Source organism: Amblyraja radiata, chromosome 5 (assembly GCF_010909765.2).
Source record: "Amblyraja radiata isolate CabotCenter1 chromosome 5, sAmbRad1.1.pri, whole genome shotgun sequence".
Lineage (NCBI taxonomy): Eukaryota > Metazoa > Chordata > Chondrichthyes > Rajiformes > Rajidae > Amblyraja > Amblyraja radiata.
Window position 1 is genome coordinate 112,196,416 of NC_045960.1, and position 22,164 is coordinate 112,218,579.

The 22,164-nt window shown below is 47.3% G+C and overlaps 1 protein-coding gene across 1 annotated transcript in view; it reads right to left on the reverse strand.

Moving 5' to 3' along the window:
• rev3l (REV3 like, DNA directed polymerase zeta catalytic subunit) overlaps positions 1-22,164 on the reverse strand; it is a 219,476-nt gene that overhangs the window by 56,214 nt on the left and 141,098 nt on the right. Inside the window, exons 13-16 of the mRNA XM_033022004.1 lie at positions 13,518-17,994; positions 6,381-7,261; positions 4,512-4,594; positions 2,993-3,115 (exon numbers count right to left, since the gene is read on the reverse strand). Coding sequence (XP_032877895.1) covers positions 2,993-3,115; positions 4,512-4,594; positions 6,381-7,261; positions 13,518-17,994 — 5,564 coding nt within the window. The remainder of the gene's footprint in view (positions 1-2,992; positions 3,116-4,511; positions 4,595-6,380; positions 7,262-13,517; positions 17,995-22,164) is intronic.

Genomic DNA, 22,164 nt, shown 5'->3' on the forward strand with positions numbered 1-22,164 from the left:
CTCTTCCCCCCCACCCTGTCCCTTTCCACCCATATCCCTCTCTCCAGCTTTTCTCCTTGTCTGACACTTTAGCTGTCTTCACCTGTGTCCTATGTCAATAGACAATAGGTGCAGGAGTAGGCCATTTGGCCCTTCCAGCCAGCACCGCCATTCAATGTGATCATGGCTGATCATCCCCAATCAGTACCCCGTTCCTGCCTTCTCCCCATATCCCCTGACTCCGCTATCTTTAAGAGCCCTATCTAGCTCTCTCTTGAAAGCATCCAGAGAACCTGCCTCCACCGCCCTCTGAGGCAGAGAATTCCACAGACTCACCACTCTCTGTGAGAAAAAGTGTTTCCTCGTCTCCGTTCTAAATGTCTTACCCCTTATTCTTAAAATGTGGCCCCTGGTTCTGGACTCCCCCAACATCGGGAACACGTTTCCTGCCTCTAGTGTGTCCAAGCCCTTAACAATCTTGTATGGTTTCAATGAGATTCCCTCTCATCCTTCTAAACTCCAGAGTGTACAAGCCCAGCCGCTCCATTGTCTCAGCATATGACAGTCCCGCCATCCCGGGAATTAACCTTGTAAACCTACGCTGCACTCCCTCATCATCTTGTGTTGCTGATAGATGGGAATTGTAAAGGACACTTATGTATATCTGATTGTTTAGTTATCATTTAGCGTGTCCAAGCCCTTAACAATCTGTCCCCTCCTCCACCCACCTGACCCTCACTTGTATCCACCTATCACTCACTTGCCGTTGTCCTGCCTCCACCATTCACCCCCGACAACAACCAGTTTGAAGAAGGGACCTGGCCACAAACATAGGAGGAATGGGACGGGGAAGAAAGGACAGGATGGTGGATATGGGTTGGGTAGCACAAAGAAGGAAAAAGGGGGCAGTTATCCGTAAAAATGGAGACTTCAATGCTCATACCGTTGGGTTGTGAGCTACCTGAGCGGAATAGATCTTAAAGATAAAGTCGTCAGGGGATATGGGGAGAAGGCAGGAACGGGGTACTGACTGTGGATAATCAGCCATGATCACACTGAATGATGGCGCTGGCTCGAAGGGCCGAATGGCCTCCTCCTGCACCTATTGTCTATTGTCTAATAGAGTCATAGAGTGAACCAGAGTGGAAATGGGCACTTCGGCCCAACTTGCCCACACACCGGCCAACATGTCCCACCTACCCGTGGTTGGCCCGTGTACAGGGCCCTAGTGAGACCACACCTGGAGTATTGTGTGCAGTTTTGGTCCCCTAATTTGAGGAACAACATTCTTGCTATTGAGGGAGTGCAGCGCAGGTTTACAAGGTTAATTCCCGGGATGGCGGGACTGTCATATGCTGAGACAATGGAGCGGCTGGGCTTGTGTTCTCTGGAGTTTAGAAGGAAGAGAGGGGATCTTATTGAAACATAAAAGATTATTAAGGGTTTGGACAGGAAACGTGTTCCCGATGTTGGGGGAGTCCAGAACCAGGGACCACAGTTTAAGAATAAGGAGTAAGTCATTTAGAACAGAGACGAGGAAACACTTTTTCTCACAGAGAGTTGTGAGTCTGTGGAATTCTCTGCCTCAGAGGGCGGTGGAAGCCAGTTCTCTGGATACTTTCAAGAGAGAGCTAGATAGATCTCTTAAAGATAGCGGAGTCAGGGGATATGGGGAGAAGGCAGGAACGGGGTACTGATTGGGAATGATCAGCCATGATCATATTGAATGGCAGTGGTGGCTCAAAGGGCCGAATGACCTGCTCCTGCACCTATTGACTATTGTGTCCCTCTAAACCTGTCCTATCCATGTACCTGTCTAACTGTTTCTTAAACGTTTGGATAGTCCCAGCCTCAACTACCTCCTCTTGCAACTCGAAGGTAGTCGAGGCCAGTTCATTGGCTATATTTAAGAGGGAGTTAGATGTGGCCCTTGTGGCTAAAGGGATCAGGGGGTATGGAGAGAAGGCAGGTACGGGATACTGAGTTGGATGATCAGCCATGATCATGTTGAATGGCGGTGCAGGCTCGAAGGCCCGAATGGCCAACTCCTGCACCTATTTTCTATGTTTCTATTTTTCTATGTTCCATACACCCACTACCCTTTGTGTGAAAATGGTACCCCTCAGATTCCTATTCAATCTTTTCACCTTCACCTTAAACCTATGTTAAAAATATGAGGTGCTGTTCCTCCAGTTTGCGTGTGGCCTCACTCTGGCAATGGAGGAGTCCCAGGACGGAAAGGACAGTGTGGGGAATGGTTGGCAGCCAGGAGATACAGTGGGCCTTGGTGGACCGAGTGAAATGATGCAGTGTAGTCTGCTGCAGTTTGCTCTAACGGCGCAGTTGTGATTACGTGCCCTAGGTATTCCACTGGCTCAATACCATGATAGGTATGATAGGAATGCAAGACATCTCCTTTTGCACAAAAATATTCTGAAATCTACAGCTCACAAGTAACATTTAACCATGTGTGAGAAAAAACTGCAGATGCTGGATAAAATCGAAGGTAGACACAAATGCTGGAGTAACTCAGCGGGTGAGGCTGCATCTATGGAGAGAAGGAATGGGTGACGTTTCGGGTCGAGACCCTTCTTCAGACGAAGTCTGAAGTGACTTTGCGGGTGAGGCAGCATCTAAGGAGAGAAGGAATGGGCGACGTTTCGGGTCGAAACGTCACCCATTCCTGTTCTCCTTAGATGCTGCCTCACCCGCTGAGTTGCTCCAGCATTTTGTGTCTACCTAACATTTAACGATTGCAGCCGCAGTTTACCACGCATGGATACTAAAGTACAAGTGAAACTCTTGCACTAAAGTACAAGATAAACGGGTGTCAGGGGTTATGGGAGAAGGCAGGAGAATGGGGTTAGGAGGGAGAGATAGATCAGCCACGATTGAATGGTGGAACAGACTTGATGGGCCGAGTGGCCTAATTCTGCCCCTATCACCTATGAACATATCGATTATCAGTGTTTGCAAAGTACAAAGGACACGTCAGACAGAAAGTGTACAGTACCTCATGCAGAGCTTTTGCCTCCTGGAGGTTTTGCTGGCTGACTTTGAAGCCATATGTGTTGTTTAACGTTGGCCCTTCAATCTGGGATGTCATTTTCTTCGAAGACTGAACAGCAAACTGATTCTGAAAAAAAAAGGCACAGACAAAAATCACGGGGTTTTCTCCAAAGGGCGACAGCCGGATTTTATATTAATTGCAGTAGAATTTCTAAATATTTAACAGGTAATTGGAAAACCAACAAGGAATCCTGAAAGGGAGCAAGATGACTCCTAAAACCCGGCGGCCATTTCACCTTTAATAATACAGCATGGAAACAGGCCCTTCGGCCCACCGCGTCCGTGCCGACCAGCGATCACCGTCGCTAACACCAAATTCACGGTCGCTGATTCCAAATTCACCAAATCGCTCTGAATGGAACACAGTAATAGGTGCCCGTGGGCACACACTCAGAATTAAAGGACGTATCTTTAGGAAGGAGATGAGAAGGAATTTCTTTAGTCAGAGGGTGGTGAATCTGTGGAATTGGCAGCAGCTCTACCACTGCACCACCGTGCCGCTCAGATGGAGACATTTGACAAAGCCGAGACACTAGAAAGACTGTGCACACTGGTTATTACTGTTGCAAAGGTGACTATGGAATTACCATTGAAAACACTGACAAGATCACTCATTAACCCTTCAGCTTTCAACTCCAGCATCTCCACGGCTTTAACCATTGTGTTCCTACCTGCATTGGAAACGGGTGTCAACATACAAGTGCAGAGCAGATACCAGGACCTGAAGATGCTGGCTTACAAAACAAAAAGACAAAGTGCTGGAGTAACTCAGCTGGTCAGGCAGCATCTCTGTAGAACGTGGATAGATGATGTTTCGGGTTGGGAACCTTCTTCAGACTGAAGAAGACTTTTTCCACACAGAGAGTGGTGAGTCTGTGGAATTCTCTGCCTCAGAGGGCGGTGGAGGCCGGTTCTCTGGATGCTTTCAAGAGAGAGCTAGATAGGGCTCTTAAAGATAGCGGAGTCAGGGGATATGGGGAGAAGGCAGGAACGGGGTACTGATTGGGGATGATCAGCCATGATCACATTGAATGGCGATGCTGGCTCGAAGAGCCGAATAGCCTACTCCTGCACCTATTGTCTATTGTCTATTGTCACTCCTCAACCTCCAAGGAATAAAGTCATAGCCTGCCCCATACCTCGAGTCCTGGCAGCATCTTCATAAATCCCTTCTCTGCCTCAGAGGGCAGTGGAGGCAGGTTCTCTGGATGGGGTACTGATTGGGGATGATCAGCCATGATCACATTGATCACACTGGCTCGAAGGGCCGAATGGCCTACTCCTGCACCTATTGTCTATGTCTATTCTCTATTGAAGGTTCTCGATGTGAAACGTCATCTGTGCAGGATCTCCAGAGATGCTGCCTGGCCCGCTGAGTAACTCCAGCTGTGTCTTGTTTAAGGTGCAAGTGAAGTAATTGACCTGTTACCAGCAAGGGAATTTTATTAAAATAGGACTGTTACCTTAAGTTGAGTTGTTAGCAGAACTCTCCTCAATGAGTCAGAATGACTGGCCTTTCTTTGACTTATCTTCTGGTGTCTGGGTTCTGAGCAAGTGAAAATAATTGATATATGAAATAACGATGTTCACAACACATTCTGCAAAGCACCTCGTCATCCAGTGATTAAACAGGCCCTTCAGCCCACCGAGTCCATGCTGATCATCAAGCACCCATCTGCACTATTCCGTTTTTTTAAATTGTCCCCATATTACCATTATTCCCCAGAGATTACTATTCATTTACCTATTATCAACAATTTACTATGTGTAGACAATAGGTGCAGGAGTAGGCCATTTGGCCCTTCGATGATCAGCCATGATCACATTGAAAGGGCCGAATGGCCTCCTTCTGCACCTATTGTCTATTGTCTTATTAAATCTTTCCCCTCTCACCTTAAACCCATGTCCTTTGGTTCTTGATTGTCCTACTCTGTGCACCTACTCTATCTATTCCCCTCATGATCTTACCCCTCATCCTCCTGTGCTCCAAAGAATGAAGTCCTAGCCTACAACTGCCGCCTGTATGGATTACAAATGGATCTTTACGTATCCTACCAAAGCCTGTACAAAAGACGCTATGTTGGAACCCCCACGTGAAATCCATTCAACATTATGGTAGTCATAGAGTACGGAAACAGGCCCTTCGGCCCAACTTGCCCATGTTATCCAAGATGTCCCAGCTTCACTAGTCCCACCTGCCTGCAGTTGGCCAATATGCCTCTAAACCTGTCCTATCCATGTACCTATCTAAATGTTTCTTAAACGTTGCGGTAGCACCTGCCCCAACTACCTCCTTCGGCAGCTCATTCCATTCACCTACGACCCTCCGTGTGAAGTTACCCCTTAGATTCCTATGAAATCTTTCCCCCTTCACCTTAAACTATGTCCTCTGGTTCTTGATTCCTCTACTCTGGGCAAGAGATTCTGTGTGTGTCCACCCGATCTATTCCTCTAATGATTTTGTACACCTCCATAAGATCACCCCTCATCCTCCTGCATATCCGTGCACCTTACCTATCCATGTACCTGTCCAAATGTCTTTTAAATGCTGCTACAGCCCGTGCCACACCGACCTCCTCCGACAGCCCGTTCCACATCCATGCACCTTTCCTATCTCATTATACATTTTTTTCCCCCATTGACATCAGTCTCCAAAGTGGCATGTTTTTGTACAAAAACGTTCCATGCTAACTCATGAATATTCAATCAGAAACAACCCTCAACTTCCTACCAGTTTGCCATTATAAAGATTTTAGCTCAAAATATGTTGTATTGTTTAAGAGTAGGGTGATACCAAAGTTTCAGTGTCGGCTTCTCACTTGATGCAGTGGCCAAACCAATAACTAATACACACACACACACACACACACACACACACACACACACACACACACACACAGTGGTTCCAGTTGGGATGGCACCAATCTTAAGATTTACACAGAAAACAGTTTGCCAGATAACAATAATGACCCACAATATAACACGGTAAGCGTACAATTGACGTTGATGGATCGCATAATTTTTTCCCAAAACCCTGATGTTCTTTATGCTCTGCATTCGCTAAAGCACGGTCAGGTCTGTAACAGCAGGTACAAAGTCAAACAGTTGCCCACGCTTAGAATCTCCGGAGATTCGTGGCATTGTCCCCAAACGGTTGAAAGAACAACGGATTTCCCAGATTACTTAAAAATAAATCAATTGGATCGTTGTTCCCCATTTAAATCAAAAAATCTGGCCCATAATAAAAAAAGATGAATAAAATAGAAAATGCCCTTACTTCCAACATTGGTCAACCACATTGACAACTTGCAACTACAGGTGTGACTACTCACCCATTTGTATGGGAGTACAGTAAAGCACGTCGGGAATCCCATCTTTACGCTTTGTGTGTGCCACGGGTGTACTATGTCGGACGGAAGCAGCTGGGTTGTAGAGAGGGGGTGAATCGTCCAGTTGCTCATCACTGTGGCCAGTGCCGCTGTGGGTGGGTGAGTGTAAATCACCTGCAGACCTCTCACTGCTCTCTGGCGTTGGCTCGGTCGGCTGCTTGCTCCCTTCGTTTGGCTCCCACGGCCTTGCGTCTGGGGAAGCTGGCTGCTGCCAAGGGGATGTCAGGGGGGAGTCAGGAGAACTGTACGCACCGTAGTAATCGTCCTCGTCTTCGAGCAGCTCTGCCACCTTGGCCGCTTGGCTGGGAGACCTCTGCTTGGCGTTGCCGTGCTCCGGGGTTTTGAGGGGCGATGGTTCGGGAGAGGGGTCGGTGTCGTGGCTGTCCTCTGCCGTCTGTTCTTCAGCAGGAGCTGCAGACGCCGGTGCAGCCACTCGCTCCGACGAGGAAGCCTGCTCGGCCGGCGAAGGCGGCAAGCACCCATCGCGGTTGGCGCCCGTCTCCTGGCTTGTCGAACATCTCCTCGAATGGTCATACTCTCGTTTTGCCTGGAGCCACAACTGCACCCTCTGTAGGCTGGGAGGGCTTTTACACGGCAGTATTATAATCTTGCAGTCTTCGGCAGTTCCCGAGCCAACGCCGTCTCTCTGAGCAACCGAATGCCTGCTCCCCGTGAAGGCGGGGGAGACTGGCCGGGCATTTTGGGTCATCGCCGATAAGGCCATCTTCCAGAACTGTAGACCTTCCAGCAAGAAATCCCCGTCAAATTCCGGCAACTCATTTGGTAACCTGGTTTCAACCGTCAAAATGCGTCCTCCAATCTCCCTAGTGTTGAAGGAAAGAACAATTTGGTGTGATGGACACGACCAGGTTTCCACAGAAGCACAATTTTGCTAGGATCATTTCAGTGTAAATGCTGCAGTGCCTGGAGTTAGAGAGTCAAGCAGCATGGAAACTGGCCCTTCAGTCCCAACTCGTCCATGCTAGTCTCATTTGCCTGCATTTGGCCCATATCCATCCAAACCTTTCCAGAGATAGACACGGAAACTGGAGTAACCTTTCCTATCCATGTACCTGTCCAAGTGTCTTTTAAGTGCTGTTATTAGACCTGCCTCAACTACCTCCACTGGCAGCTCGTTCCACACCCACCCACCCACCATCCTCTGAAAAAGTTGCCCCTCGGGTTCCTATGAAATCTTTCCCCTCTCACCTTATACCCAAGTCCTCCAGTTCTTGATTCCCCCTATCCTGGGAACAGTGTAATAAAACAGAAAATACAGGGAATGCTCAGGAAGTTAGATGATATGTTTGAGAGTAGAACCAACACAATTGTTTCAGGTTAATGAACTGACTGCAGTGTTGCACAATTGAACAATTGTTTTTGTACATAGCTCTTCATGATCTGCTACTTATTGACCATAATATGCTCTTATCTAGTACTCAACTGGCTGAATCACTTCCACCAACAATCATTTAGTGGAATTTGTTTACATAGTGGTTCCGAGCATGAGAGCTATGGTATAGATAAAGATGGAATTGTAAATTTGTAAAAATAATTTCACTCTTAAAGCCCTGTCCCACTGTACAAGTTCATTCAAGAGTTCTCCTGAGTTTGCCCTGATTCGAACTTGGTGATTTACGGTAATGGCCGCTCTTCGGTACTCAGGGCTCTCGTAGACATTTTTCAACATGTTGAAAAATCTTCACGAGTCTTCCCGAGCTTACCGCGTTTCCCGAGTACCTGCCGTTAGCGTTACGAGCCGCTAAGAGACGTCCCTGAGCTCCGACGTACCCGCTACGTACATTCTACGTGCTTACGAGTTTGATTTAGAAAAAAACTCAGAAGAGCTCTTGAATGAACTCGTACAGTGGGACAGGGCTTTTAGCAATCATCTTTGGTTTGTGTGCTACCCCGGTCACTCCCTCTTCTTCCCTCTCCTATCTGGCATGAAGTACAGGTTTGAAAACGCACACCTCCAAAGGTAGACAAAAATGCTGGAGAAACTCAGCGGGTGAGGCAGGATCTATAGAGCGAAGGAATAGGTGACGTTTCGGGTCGAGACCCTTCTTCAGTCTGAAGGAGTGGCTCACAAAATCATTAAAAAAAGGAGTTACTCACAAAATCTTTTTAAAAAAAAGCCTATTTTTTTAAAAACAAGCCCTGAAAAGCAAAAACATAACTTGAGATGATGAAAATCTGAAATAAAAACAGGGCATGCTGGAAACATTCTGTGGGTCAGGTAGCATCTCTGGAAGTAAAACAGTCAATATTTCAGGTCAAAGCCTCGTCATTAGTCAGGGAAGGAGTGAAGACTAAGTGGTATCAAGCTGCAGAAATAATGGGGGTGGATGGGTCAAATAGGTTCATAGTAAAACTTAGTTCAAGCTATTTGATATTAATCCTAGTAATATTCCAACAAACATTTAATTGACTGTATTTTAGATGTTAAACAGTAGAAAGAAAAAGTTTCTAGTGAAATCAAGGAGACACAAGAGACTGCAGATGCTAGAATCTTGATCAAAACACGAAGTGCTGGAGGAACTCAGTAGGATGGTAACATCCGTGGTGGGCACAGAGTGCTGGAGTAACTCAGCGGGTCAGGCAGCATCTGGGGAGAACATGGATAGGTGACGTTTCACAGAGTGCTGGAGTAACTCAGCGGGTCAGGCAGCATCTGTGGAGTACATGGATAGATGACGTTTCACAGAGTGTTGGAGTAACTCAGTGGGTCAGGCAGCATCTGTGGAGAACATGGATAGGTGACGTTTCACAGAGTGCTGGAGTAACTCAGCGGGTCAGGCAGCATCTGTGGAGAACATGGATAGGTGACGTTTCAGAGTGCTGGAGTAACTCAGCGGGTCAGGCAGCATCTGTGGAGAACATGGATAGGTGACGTTTCACAGAGTGCTGGAGTAACTCAGCGGGTCAGGCAGCATCTGTGGAGAAAATGGATAGGTGACGTTTCAGGACGGGACGCTGAGGTTCTTATTGTGTAAGTGAATAAAAACTTTTAGTTCACAAATAAATACTGAAAGGTATTAATGACATCAGGAGGTCTTTTGCCTGAAGAAATAAGATGACATTTGTTCAAAGAACTACTCCATTAGAGTTCTGAATACTCTTTGTATCAGACCTCTGAATGGACCTTCCATAAACTGGGGCACAGTCCCTAATCTCCAACCTATGTCATTGTAGACGTTGGATTTTTTCTCTGGAATGCTGAGCGATCTTAGTCAAGTCACTTTTATTTCTACAGCACATTTAAAAAACACTCTTGTTGGTCAAAGTGCTTTACATTGGTGGAGGTACTAACGTTATACAACATTGGTTCATAGATTAATTACATACATAAATACACACATATAGCCCTGCCTCAGAGGACGTCAAGAAAGGCTTGAGAGTAGAGATGAGTTTTAAGTCTCGACTTAAAGGAGTCGATGGAGGGGGCAGTTCTGATGGGAAGAGGGATGCTGTTCCACAGTCTAGGAGCTGCAACCGCAAAGGCACGATCGCCCCTGAGCTTATGCCTAGACCGCGGGATGTTCAGTAACCCCAAGTCGGCCGATCTGAGGGACCTGGAGGTGGTGTGGTGGGTAAGCAGACTTTAGATGTAGGTGGGGGCAAGCCCGTTAAGGGCTTTGTAAACATAAAGAAGGATCTTGAAATTTATTCGGAACCGCACAGGGAGCCAGTGGAGAGAGGGAGCCAAGTGGATCCTTCACCCTACCTTTTATAGTCATATTGTGCTTGGTTGTATTCATGTACAGTATTATCCGATCAGAGTGGACAGCAATCAAGCTTTTCACTGTACCTCAGTACACGTGACAAGAATAAACTGAAATTTAGAGTTGAGAAGTGTTCTGAACTGTTGAAGGGGTGAAATTCTGGGAAGAGTGTAGACTGAACTGGCTAAGTAACAGGAAATGTGTTTTGCAAGGCCAAACTTATTGATACATTAAGCAAAATAGATTTATGCTGCATCAGCAGTTTTGCACACTGGAAACATATCAGCCTTTGTGACAATGATCTGCCATGTCAGCTCATCACGGTGGTGCAGCTGGTAGAGCCACTGCCTCACAGCGTCAGGGACATGGGTTCCATCCTGACCTGCCGTTCTGTTTGTGTGGAGTTTGCACATACTTAGAAACATAGACAATAGGTGCAGGACGAGGCCATTCGGCCCTTCAAGCCAGTACCGCCATTCATTGTGATCACGGCTGATCGTCCCCTATCAATAACCCGTGCCTGCCTTTTCCCCATATCCCTTGATTCCACCAGCCCCTAGAGCTCTATCTAACTCTCTCTTAAATCCATCCAGTGACTTGGCCTCCACTGCCCTCTGTGGCAGGGAATTCCATAAATTCATAACTCTCTGGGTGAAAACGTTTTTTCTCACCTCAGTCTTCAATGGCCTCCCCTTTATTCTAAGACTGTGGGTTTCATCCCACGTCCTAAAGACGTGTGGGTTTGTAGGTCCATAGCCTGCCTACCGGCAGGTTGCAGCGGCAGATGCCTCCCATCGGGCCGCAGAGAAGCCGAGGCCAGAGCCCCGCGGTCAACAGAGCCTGCCGCCAGCTCCTGGGTAGTTAGAGCCGGCGGCTGGGGTCTGGATCGGCGCCATGGAGAGGTCGGCGCCAACCGATGGACCACGTGGAAGTGTGGACGCCGCTGCCGGGGAAAGGAAGAAAGGAGGACCTGGTGTGGGGGGATCCCCATGAGGGAGGGGGAAGAACAATGGACAATGGGAACCCAACCTGGCCCGGATACTTTGTCACTTCGCCAGCGCCCTTTAGACAGCCAGTAGGATCATTGGTGCTCCACTCCCTTTCCTGTTGGAGATCTATCAGAAGCGCAGCATCAGCAGAGCCATCTCCATTATTAAGGACCCCTATCACCCAAACATTGTGGTGAATCTGTGGAATTCTCTGCCACAGAAGGTAGTTGAGGCCAGTTCATGGCTATATTTAAGAGGGAGTTAGATGTGGCCCTTGTGGCTAAAGGGATCAGGGGGTATGGAGAGAAGGCAGGTACAGGATACTGAATTGGATGATCAGCCATGATCACAATGAATGGCGGTGCAGGCTCGAAGGGCTGAATGACCTACTCCTGCACCTATTTTCTATGTATCTATCACACCACATCTTCTCCATTCTGCCATCTGGGAAGAGGTACAGGAGCATCAGCTGCAAAACCAGCAGGATGCTACACAGCTTCTTTCCACAGGCAATAAGACTGGTTAACGGACTGTGTCCCCTCCCCATACATCATACACCAACACATCTAACCTCGCCCATACTTTGACAGCTAGACACCTGTCAAAGCAAAGCCACTGTTTGGTCTGAATGTCTGTTTTTATTTCAATTTTTAGGTCTATTTTAGATATGGTAATTTTAAAGTTGTATGTATTTATTCTGCTTTTATTAACGGCACTGACAGGAACTGATTGAGAAACAATTTTTCGTTTCTTCTGTGTATGTAAGTACTCAGTGAAAATGACATTAAAGTAAATACTAAATACTGAATATATGGCGACTATTTGCATACCTTGAGCATGCATGCAAAGAATTTCACTGTGACCTGTCACACGTGATAATAAAGTATTCATTTATATTTGGCCTCTATATAAAAAAAATTCCCCCAGTGTGCAGGGAGTGGATGAGAAAGTGAGATAACATAGAACTAGTGTTAACAGGTGATCGATGGTCGGCGTGGACTCGGTGGGTCGAGGGGCCCGTTTCCATGCTGCAACTAAAATTAGGGCTGGCTGAGGTTTGCCAGGATGCTGCTTACATTGCACAGTTTTAGCTATAAGGAGGTTGGACAAACTCAAAAGTTTCTACCAACAGAGGATGAGGAGCGATTTGAAAGAAGAATATTATATTAAGAGATGCATGGATAGGGTAGACAATTAGTCTTGATGGAAATACCAAACAAAATGCAGGGACATAGCTTCAAGATGGTAAGGAGGAAGTTTCAAAGAGATTGACACTGTGTGGGCTTGGTGGGGCAAATGGCCCGTTTCCAGGCTCGACGGGCCGAATGGCCTACTCCTGCACCTATTTTCTATGTTTCTATCTCTAAACACTTTGCCTCTAAGCAAAACTAAAATGTTTAGTTTAGAGACACAGCACGGAATCAGGCCCTTCGGCCCACTGAGTCCGCACCGACCAGCGATCCCCGCACATTAACACTATCCTACACACACACTAGGGACAATTTTACATCGATACCAAGCCAATTAACTTACAAATCTGTATGTCTTTTGGTGTGTGGGAGGGAAAACCGAAGATCTCGGAGAAAACCCATGCAGGTCATGGGGAGAACGTACAAACTCCGTACAGACAAGCACCGTAGTTAGGATCGAACCCGAGTCTCTGGTACTGTAAGGCAGCAGTTCTACCGCTGCGCCACTGTGCTAACGTGTTAGTTCACTAGTTCATACATATCTTATTGAGGAATGTACCCATGGGCCGACTGACGGTATCACATTTTGTCATGAGGGGAATCGATAGCGTGAATGCAGAGTCTTTCACCCAGAGTAGGGGAATCAAAAACAAGAGGACATATGTTTAGGGTGAGAGGGGCAGGATTTAATACGAACCTGAGGGACTATCTTTTCACTGAGAGGGTGGTGGGTATATGGAACGAGCTGCCAGTGGAGGTAGTTGAAGCAGGGACTATAAAATAATTTATAACACTTGGATAGGTAGATATATAGGAAAGGTTTAGTGGAATTCATTACCACAGATGGTTGTGGAGGTTAAATCAATGCATATTTTTAATGCAGTGATTGACAGATTTTTGATTTGTAAGGGTGTCAGGGGTTATGGGGAGAAGACGGGAGAATGGGGTTGAGAGGGAAAGATAGATCAGTAATGATTAAATGGTGGAGTAGACTTGATGGGACGAATGGCCTAATTCTGCTGCTATAACTTATGAACTTACGAATGGGGTTGAGAGGGGAAGATAGATCAGCCATGATTGAATGGCGGAGTAGACTTGATGGGCTGAATGGTCTAATTCTGCTCCTATTTTTTATGGTCTTATATACATTAGGTGTGGGGCAATGAGACCTCTTACCAGGGCTTGGTCGGAGCATCTGAAGGATCACTGCAGAATGGCTCCTGGTACACGGTTTCTGCCAGATTATGATCTAGAAGAGTGGCCATTATTTCCTCTCGACTTGGCGGTGACATTAAAGGCTTCAAGACGTGGGCCCCTGTGGTGCGACTGACGTAACAGTTGCTCTTGGCTTGCAGTGGTGAACAGACAGACGCTGAAGAGCCGTGGGAGGTTACTGGGGAGCAGTTGCTGTACTTGGAGGCGCAGAGCTCGGGATCTTCGCAGCTCATGGGCGCAACTTCGTCGCCGATAAACCCCATCGCCCCGTTGGGGCTGGAGCCGGTGGACAGGCCGGAGAGGCAGACCTCTCTTCCACTGCCCTCGTCCAACAGCATCAGCTGGCTGGAGCACGACACGATAGGGCTGCACGAAGCATCATTCTCCGGCGAGTCGTGGCACCGAATGGGAGACTGGTCCTTGAGGTCCATGATGGACACTCCGGACAGATGCGATCCCGAGGAGTCTGAAGAGCTGGACAGGGCGTTCTGAACCGACGGGTGGGAGCTGGTGCTAAACTGCTTCAGCTTCTCCCCATTGTCCAACGAGGACTTCTCGAAGAGATCTGGGCTCATTGAGCCCGGCCGGGCCCACTCGGGGCAGTCCGTTAGCCGGCTCACCTGCTCGAGGTGCTGGGGTTTACTGCTCTGGCACTTGTTTGCGCAAGTCTCTATGACGGCCTGGGCAGGAACGGACTCTTGAATGACGTCACTGAGGAACTTCTGGGGCAGGTTTTGCTCGGCCGCTGGCATGAACTGGCACCCAGAGTAGACGGTGCAGTATCTGGTCGGTCCCACCGTGTTGATGTCAAAATTGTAGGACTGCGGAAGTTCGGGCGACAAACTATCAAAACTGTAGCAGCTGTCAAAGCCGGCATCTGAATGGAAAACGGGACTGTCATCAGAGAAAGGACATTTGGATTGAGAGGTCTGGGATTTCTTGGCCAACTCCCTTTTTGTGGCTTTGGCTTTCTTCTGCCCAAGCTTAGCACTTCTGGAGTTTTTTGTTTTTTTGCAGGAAGCTTTTGATTGAGCCGCAGACATCCCGCCAGGGAGGTCCGAGTCGCCAGAGCTTTTACTGCCCTCGTTTTGCTCATTTGTCCGGGAGATATCTCTATGAAACTGCGGTTTTGCTACAGGGCTTTGAACGCTGGCTTGCTGTGCTTTTTGTTGCCGTTTCTGCAGCATCTCCCTCAACACAACGAGACTGGACTGGCCATTACTCATTGGCGTCTGCCCATCCGTCGCCACACTTTGTTCGCATCTTTGAGACGGCGGCACGATGTTGGTCTCCAGAAAAGTTTCCGACACGGACTTCTGTTTTATTCGAGGAGGGGTGAAGTCGGATATGTCCAGTATGTTGCTGGTTTCTTGCTCCCGTTCGAAAACCTTTTTTGAGAATCTATTGTAGTTACCCGGAGTGTAATTAAGACATGGGCCATCCTTTCCATTTCCTACCAGTGACACCCTGGCGGCTAAGCCGGCAGCATTGTTGACAGACGGATCCGTGGGGTGTTGACTTGTGTCGGGCAGAGGGAGTGTGGGTTTGGGCTGCTGATATGGTTTGGATTGCGGGACGTATTGAGATAGATGGTTCGCTTTACCATCGGCCACAAGCCCTGACTGGGCTAACGCCGACGTATGTTCAGGCCCGTACATGTGCAGGCGGCCTCCATTTTGAGTTTCCTTCATGTGACAACCAGGTTGGCCAGCGGTTTGCATGTGGCTAATAGCTTGTGACATCTGTTGTGATAGTTTGTTTCTCTGAAGCCCGCACACGTCCACGGCAGAAGGGACTGGCAGATGGGAATACTGCACAGGCTGGGACGAGGGAACGGCAGAAGCCCCCGTTAGGTGACCGAAGCAATGCTCACTTTGAGACAGGGCGAATTCTGCTTGCGACGCCACGTTAGTGTCCATCGGTAACCTAAAGTTCTCTTTCATTTGAGCTTTGTTCTCCAACACGTAGATGGGATCAGGGTGTGGACTAGATTTACCGAGGCTGAAATGCATCTGGGATTGAGGAGGCGTTGCTAATTGAGATAACGCATCTGAGACAGTCTCGACTGGTGGGTAGGTAAACGCGGGCAAGTCCGCATTTTCATCGGTCTCCAGCAAAGAGCAATAGTAACCACCGGACTCTCCTTGAACATCTTCAGAGTATGGCTGCGTTGAGGGAAGATGCCCAGTTGAGCAGATGCTGAGGGGAATACCGGGTTGTTTGTCAGATTTGCAAGGTTCTACAAGTACATCATCAACATTTTTACAAAACCCGCTTCCAACTTTCTCTGTGGAAGACGAGTTCAGTTCACCATTGATCAGTTCACAACTTCCTTGTTGCTCATGGCCTTCCGAGCTTTGCACTGCGTCTTGCTTGTCGCCAGAGGGTGAAATTTTGCTTTTCTGTTTCCGAGTCCATCTTTTCCTGGCTTTTTTGCGGTGTTTCCCCTTCTGTTCGGCTTTTCCGCCGCTCGCCACCTGCTTGGTTTTCTGGGGTCCCTTGGTCTTTTTAGCCGCTGCACAGTTAGCAGCGCAGGGCGACTTTTTCCTGGATTTCAAACATTGCTTACTGTCGCCGCTTCTGCTACCTCGTGCCGGACATTTCTCACCAGAAATCCTTAGAGCACAAGGATCGCAGTCTCTCACCAGTGCGTCGTCTTCTTCCATGGAGGCAAAGGCCGGCATTCCGTCCTCCTGCATCTCACTCGGTGACCAACATCGAGGTGGAGATGGTTTAGAAGGACTTGGCGTTCTCTCCGACATAAATCCAAGCTTAGACATGACGTCTTTATATTCCGTTGAACAGTCATCAGCCTCAGCACTGTAGCAAGGTGACGGAGGAGAGAGGGGGGCAAATTCTATCTTCTTTGTCCTTACTTGACTTTGCCCGGCGGCTCTCAGCTTTTCTTTCCTCGGCAATTTTTTGAACCTTCCCGCTCGTTTCTTTAAGCTCACTAGAACTTTTGGTTTCTTTCCTCTCTTTGGTGTCGGTGCGGTCAAAGGTTTGCGAACAAGAGCAGGCTCGGTGATCTTGGGCCACCAGTCTTTTAGTGGGGAAAGCTTCTGGTACCGCTGCAGTTTGTCATCATTGAGCACCACGTGGTCTTCCTTCGAGTCCACTTTCGCTATCTTCACCAACATGTTTTTCCTCCCTTTGAACCGGTTAATGATAATGTATTTTATTATCACGGGGGGCTCCTTATTAAGCCTCCTCCTTTTGCGCGTTTGCTGAGACTGTTCCGCCCCATTGTCACCAACTTTCAAACACTCTGGCCGAGCCGGACCTGCCTTTAACATCTCCGAGCCTTGAGCAAGTTCACCGTCTTCCGCCTCGTAGCTCACTTTCCGCTTGGTCCGGAGAGTGTACTTACTGCACGCTAGTTTGAATGACTGACCCTCTAGTCCATTTTGTGAAGACCTTGCCACAGTAAAGCTGGGGGATGCTCCTGGCAGCACAGCGTCTTTAGACGGAACAGACTTGTGCTCCTGTGGCCCTGTGTTTTGCATCGAGCCAGTGCCATGAGAACACTCAGCAGATCGGGCACTTATCTTTGGTACGGCAGACTTCCGGGTCACTTGGGACCCATTTGATTTCCTTCTGTTTAATTTCAGCTTCTTGAAGACCTTTTCTGGGCACTTCAGACAATTGGGAAGCACCACACTGGGAAAAAATGTGTACTGTGTCTCGTGCTGATCAATAACCGTTTTCTCCCTTTGAGTTGCCTGAAAGTCTTCGTATCTGATCTTAAGGTTCTGTTCCATGCTAGGTCCAACATCCGTGGAGGAGTTCTTGTGTTGCTCAAAAAGCTGAACCCCATTTTTCATACCTATTAGGGGCATCAGCGGTTTATCGTACAGGCTGTTTTCTTTTTTATTGAAGGCGAGTGGAACTTTATTAGCCATCCTTCCGACTAAGGAACTGAGATTTGGATTGGTGTGGAATTCTCCTTCGCTCGTTGGGCTTCTCCGGTGACCAGACGATGAGTTATTTTCGCAGTTGATGCTCAAAAACCGTTTCACTCTCTGCAGTCGATCAGTTTGAGGCGACACCTGATTCTCGTAGTCACTGCTCGCATGTTTGCTTTCACAGGCGGCATCCAGAGATCTAGCCACCATGTCAGGGTCCACAAACTTCACATTGTCCTCGCCGCATCCGCTGTACCTCAAATCGTAACCGGCCTCGTTAGAGAAGTTGGAGACAGAGTGCTCTGGCTTCTTGGCTTTGATGAACGCATTCTGGTACGAGGGCAAGTCTGTGGAGTTCATGCCGTCCAGTGTATGAAGTGTGGTGCCCGCGCGATTGCACTGTAGCCCAGCGTGATCAGACGACGGCAGCTCGAGCATCACAGGCTCTTTGTGAAAAGTTGTCTTGGTCAGCACTTTGTCTCGAACTGCTAGCGTCGAGTGACTTCTTGAACCATTTTCGCCTAAAGTATTATCTAAAATTCAACAAAGAATAAATAAAATGTCAGCACAATGCAGTAAAACTTTGCAACCTTAATAGTTATCAAGTTTCTTATTTTCTCCACTTGCTACCAAGCTGTTCTCAACTGGATTAGTTCAATTGTAGCAACATTCACACTGTTTACACTGGTTTGTCAAGGGGGGGTGGGGGGGGGGAGGGGAAATAAGAGTAATTGAATCATACGGCGTGGAAACAGGTCTTCAAACCAACTTTCCCCACACCGGACAACATGCCCCAGCTACACTAGAGCAGAAAGTAAGCAGATTAGTATTTGGGGGCAAATACTGTGCCAAAGAAAGTTGGATTATCCGATAGAACTGGCAGGGGCAGGGCAAAGATAGAGGATAGATCAAAGACAAAGAGTGCTGGAGTAACTCAGCAGGTCAGGCAGCATCTCTGGAGAACATAGACGGGTGACGTTTCAGGTCGAGACCCCTCTTCAGACTAGAGAAGTTCAACATCTTAAAATTAAAACAAAATGTAAAAACAGGTCAGGAAATTAATGATTGATTAAACTGGTATGGAAGTGTAGGATCCCAATTTCACTTGCATATTCCCGGAGCTTGAAGGTGTTTCATGAAAGTCAGGCATTGGCACTTTGGGAGATGAAATGCAAGGGGAAAATCTACAGTTAACAGCAAGACACTTAAAAGCATTGATGTACAGATGGATCTTGGGGCCCAAGCCCATAGCTCCCTGAAAGTGGCAACATAAATAGATGGAGTGATAAAGGCGGCATGTGACATGTTTGCCTCCATCAGTCAGGGCATTGAGTATAAGAGTCCAGAGGTCATGATGTTGCTTTGTAGGACTTTAGTTCACTTCGTTACAAGAAGGATATGGATGCTTTAGAAAGTGTGGGGGAGGTTTACAAGAATTCTGCTTGGGTTAGAAGGTATTAGCTACAAGAAGAGGTTTGACAGACTTGGACTGTTTTCTCTGGAATGCCAGAGGTTGAGGGGGAAACCTGATAGAAGTGTAAAAAATTATAAGAGACATATATAGGGCAGACAGTCATAACTTTATTCCCCGGGATGGAAGTGTCAAAGACTAGAGGGCACAGCTTTAAGGTGAAAGGGACAAAGTTTACAGATGAGGCGCGGGGCAGGTTTTTTATTTACACAGAGGGTGACACGCTGCCAGGGATGGTGGTGAGGCCGATGCCATAGTGACGTTAAGAGACTGGGGAATCGGCAGCAACTAAATGGCGGAGTGGCTATTCATGGAATCCCAAAAAAATAATTCTCAACAATCATACAGTCAGTGGCTAAGTTGGTGGTGTCCATCCTTTCTTTCATTTAGTTTATAGATACAACACCAAAACAGGCCCTTTGGCCCACCGAGTCCGCCCTGACCAGCGATCATCCTGTACACTAGTACTGCACAGTAGGGACAATTTACAATCTTTACCAAAGCCAATGAACCTACAAACCTGTCTGCGAGCACTAGAATTGCCAAGGCATTGATATTTATGGATCAAGTGTTAGTAAATAGAATAATGTAGACGAGTATTTGGTAGTCAGCATGATCCGCACAAGGGCCTGTTTTGGTGCTGCAAAACTAGACTCAATAAAAAGCCTCCATGTCTTCCAGCTTTCTTTGCATCAATGCTATTTGCCCACTTCCATTTCTACCAAATGCACTTCCAAATCTTGTTGAGAGAAAATGAACGACTATTTCATCGAAGGTAGACAGAAATGCTGGAGAAACTCAGCGGGTAAGGCAGCATCTATGGAGCGGAGGAATAGGTGACTATTCGGGTCAAGACCCTTCTTCAGACTGATGTGGAGGTGATGTGGAGGGACGGGAAGAAGAAAGGAAGAGGCGGACACAGTGGGCTGTGGGAGAGCTGGGAAGGGGAGGGGAAAGAGGGAGGAAGGAGGGACTGCCTGAAATTGGAGAATTCACACCGCTGGGGTGTAAACTACCCAAGCAAAATATGAGGTGCTGCTCCTCCAATTTACGGTGGTCCTCACTCTGGCATGGAGTAGGCCCAGGACAGAAAGGTCAGATTGGGAATGGAAGGGGGAGTTGAAGTGTTGAGCCACCGGGAGATCAGGTTGGTTATTGCTATTTCATCAAGGTTGTTTGCAAAGGCAAAGTTCTGCAAGGAATATTGCCTTTAGATAACTTAGTAAGACCCTGCATGGAGGCAAACTATATTGCAGTGCAGTGCACGGCAGGTACTATTACAACTTTTAACAGACATTTGGACAGGTACATGGATAGGAAAGGTTTAGAGGGAGATGTGCCAAACGCAGGCAGGTGGGACTAGTCCAGATGGGACATGTGATCGGCGTGGGCAAGTTGGGTCGAAGGGGCTGTTTCCACGCTGTGTGACTACACAGTTTGCCAAGTACACTTACAATTCCCACCGAGGTCCCAAGAGATGTAGGGCTACAGCAGAAATTAAAAAAACACACGAGAACTGCGCTTCAGTTTTCCACAACTGCTGCTCGAAACACTGTTGCAGGTGAGCTCCATACTTTAATGTGTAACACAACCTCAGTTACAGTGCCCTCCATAATGTTAGGGACAAAGACCCGTCATTTATGTATTTGCCTCTGTACTCCACAATTTGAGATTTGTAATGGCTGTAATTTCTACATGGTGAAACTAAAATGTATAACAATGGCCTTTATTAAAATCAGACAATGTGCACTTTAACCACATGTGATTTTTCTCCATTACAAATCTCAAATTTGTAATGGAGAAATACAAATACAGAGGCAAATACATAAATGATGGATCTTAAAGCCCTGTCCCACGGTACGAGTTCATTCCAAGAGCTCTCCCCCCGAGTTTGCCCTGATTCGAACTCGGAGATTTACGGTAATGGCCGCTCGTCGGTACTCGGGGCTCTCGTAGACATTTTTCAACATGTTGAAAAATCTTCACCAGTCTTCCCGAGCTTACCTGCCGTTAGCGAGTCTTCCCGAGTACCTGCCGTTAGCGTTACGAGCCGCTAAGAGACGTCCCCGAGCTCCGACGTACCCGCTACGTTCATTCTCCGTGCTTACCACCAGTTTGATTTTTTTTAAACTCGGGAGAGCTCTTGGAATGAACTCGTACCGTGGGACAGGGCTTTTAGTCCCAAACATTATGGAGGGCACTGTACGTGGAACAAATAAGCTGCAGACGTCAGATAGCCAAGGCAAGATAGAAAAGCTGGAAGTACTGTGTAGGTTGTGTAGCATCGGGGTGAAAGAAAAATAAGTTGACGCTCCAAGTCAAGTACTCTTCAACAGACTGGATAGTGGAGAACACATTGCAGGGAGAGACGGAATGGCATAAATAGAGGGGAGGGCCTTCGATAGGGTGCAAACAAAAATTTGAGGTAACAATTCTTTAAAAGCTGGTAATCAGAGACAGACACAGTCACATCTGTGGAGAGAGTGAAATAAAATTAGTTCCTGGAATAGTTAAATTCCGTACAAAGTCCCAAGATCTGCAATAAAACTACATGGATGACGAGGTTGTTGTTCTTCCAGTTTCACGTTGGATATCACTGAAGCAATATATGAGGTTGAAGACAGAATACAGGGGGCACGGTTACAGAATTCAAGTGATAGGTGACTGGAAGGGATATCTTTACAGATGTTCGGTCACCCAGTTTCTCCAATGTAGAGGAAGTTGGAAGAACTTATGACTTTTAAATTTATTACTGGCAACAGTGGAACATTAAAAGACAGCTCTAACAAATGTATTTAATTTGGACGACAGTTATAATAAACTATCGGATGCATCTCAACTTGAACAAAGCTAACTGGTTTTAAAAAACAAAAGCCAACAAGATGATTTGTGAATAGACTTCAGTACCACTAGAAAGGCATTTATCAGAATGCACTGCTTAAAACCATCAAATGACAGGAGTAATACACTAGTAAGAAAAGGGTGGCATATTGGTGCAGCTGCTGCCTCACAGCGCTGGAGACAATAGACAATAGGTGCAGGAGTAGGCCATTCGGCCCTTCGAGCCAGCACCGCCATTCAATGTGATCATGGCTGATCATCACCAATCAGTACCCCGTTCCTGCCTTCTCCCCATATCCCCTGACTCCGCTATCTTTAAGAGCCCTATCTAGCTCTTTCTTGAAAGTATCCAGAGAACCTGCCTCCACCGCCTCTGAGGGAGAGAATTCCA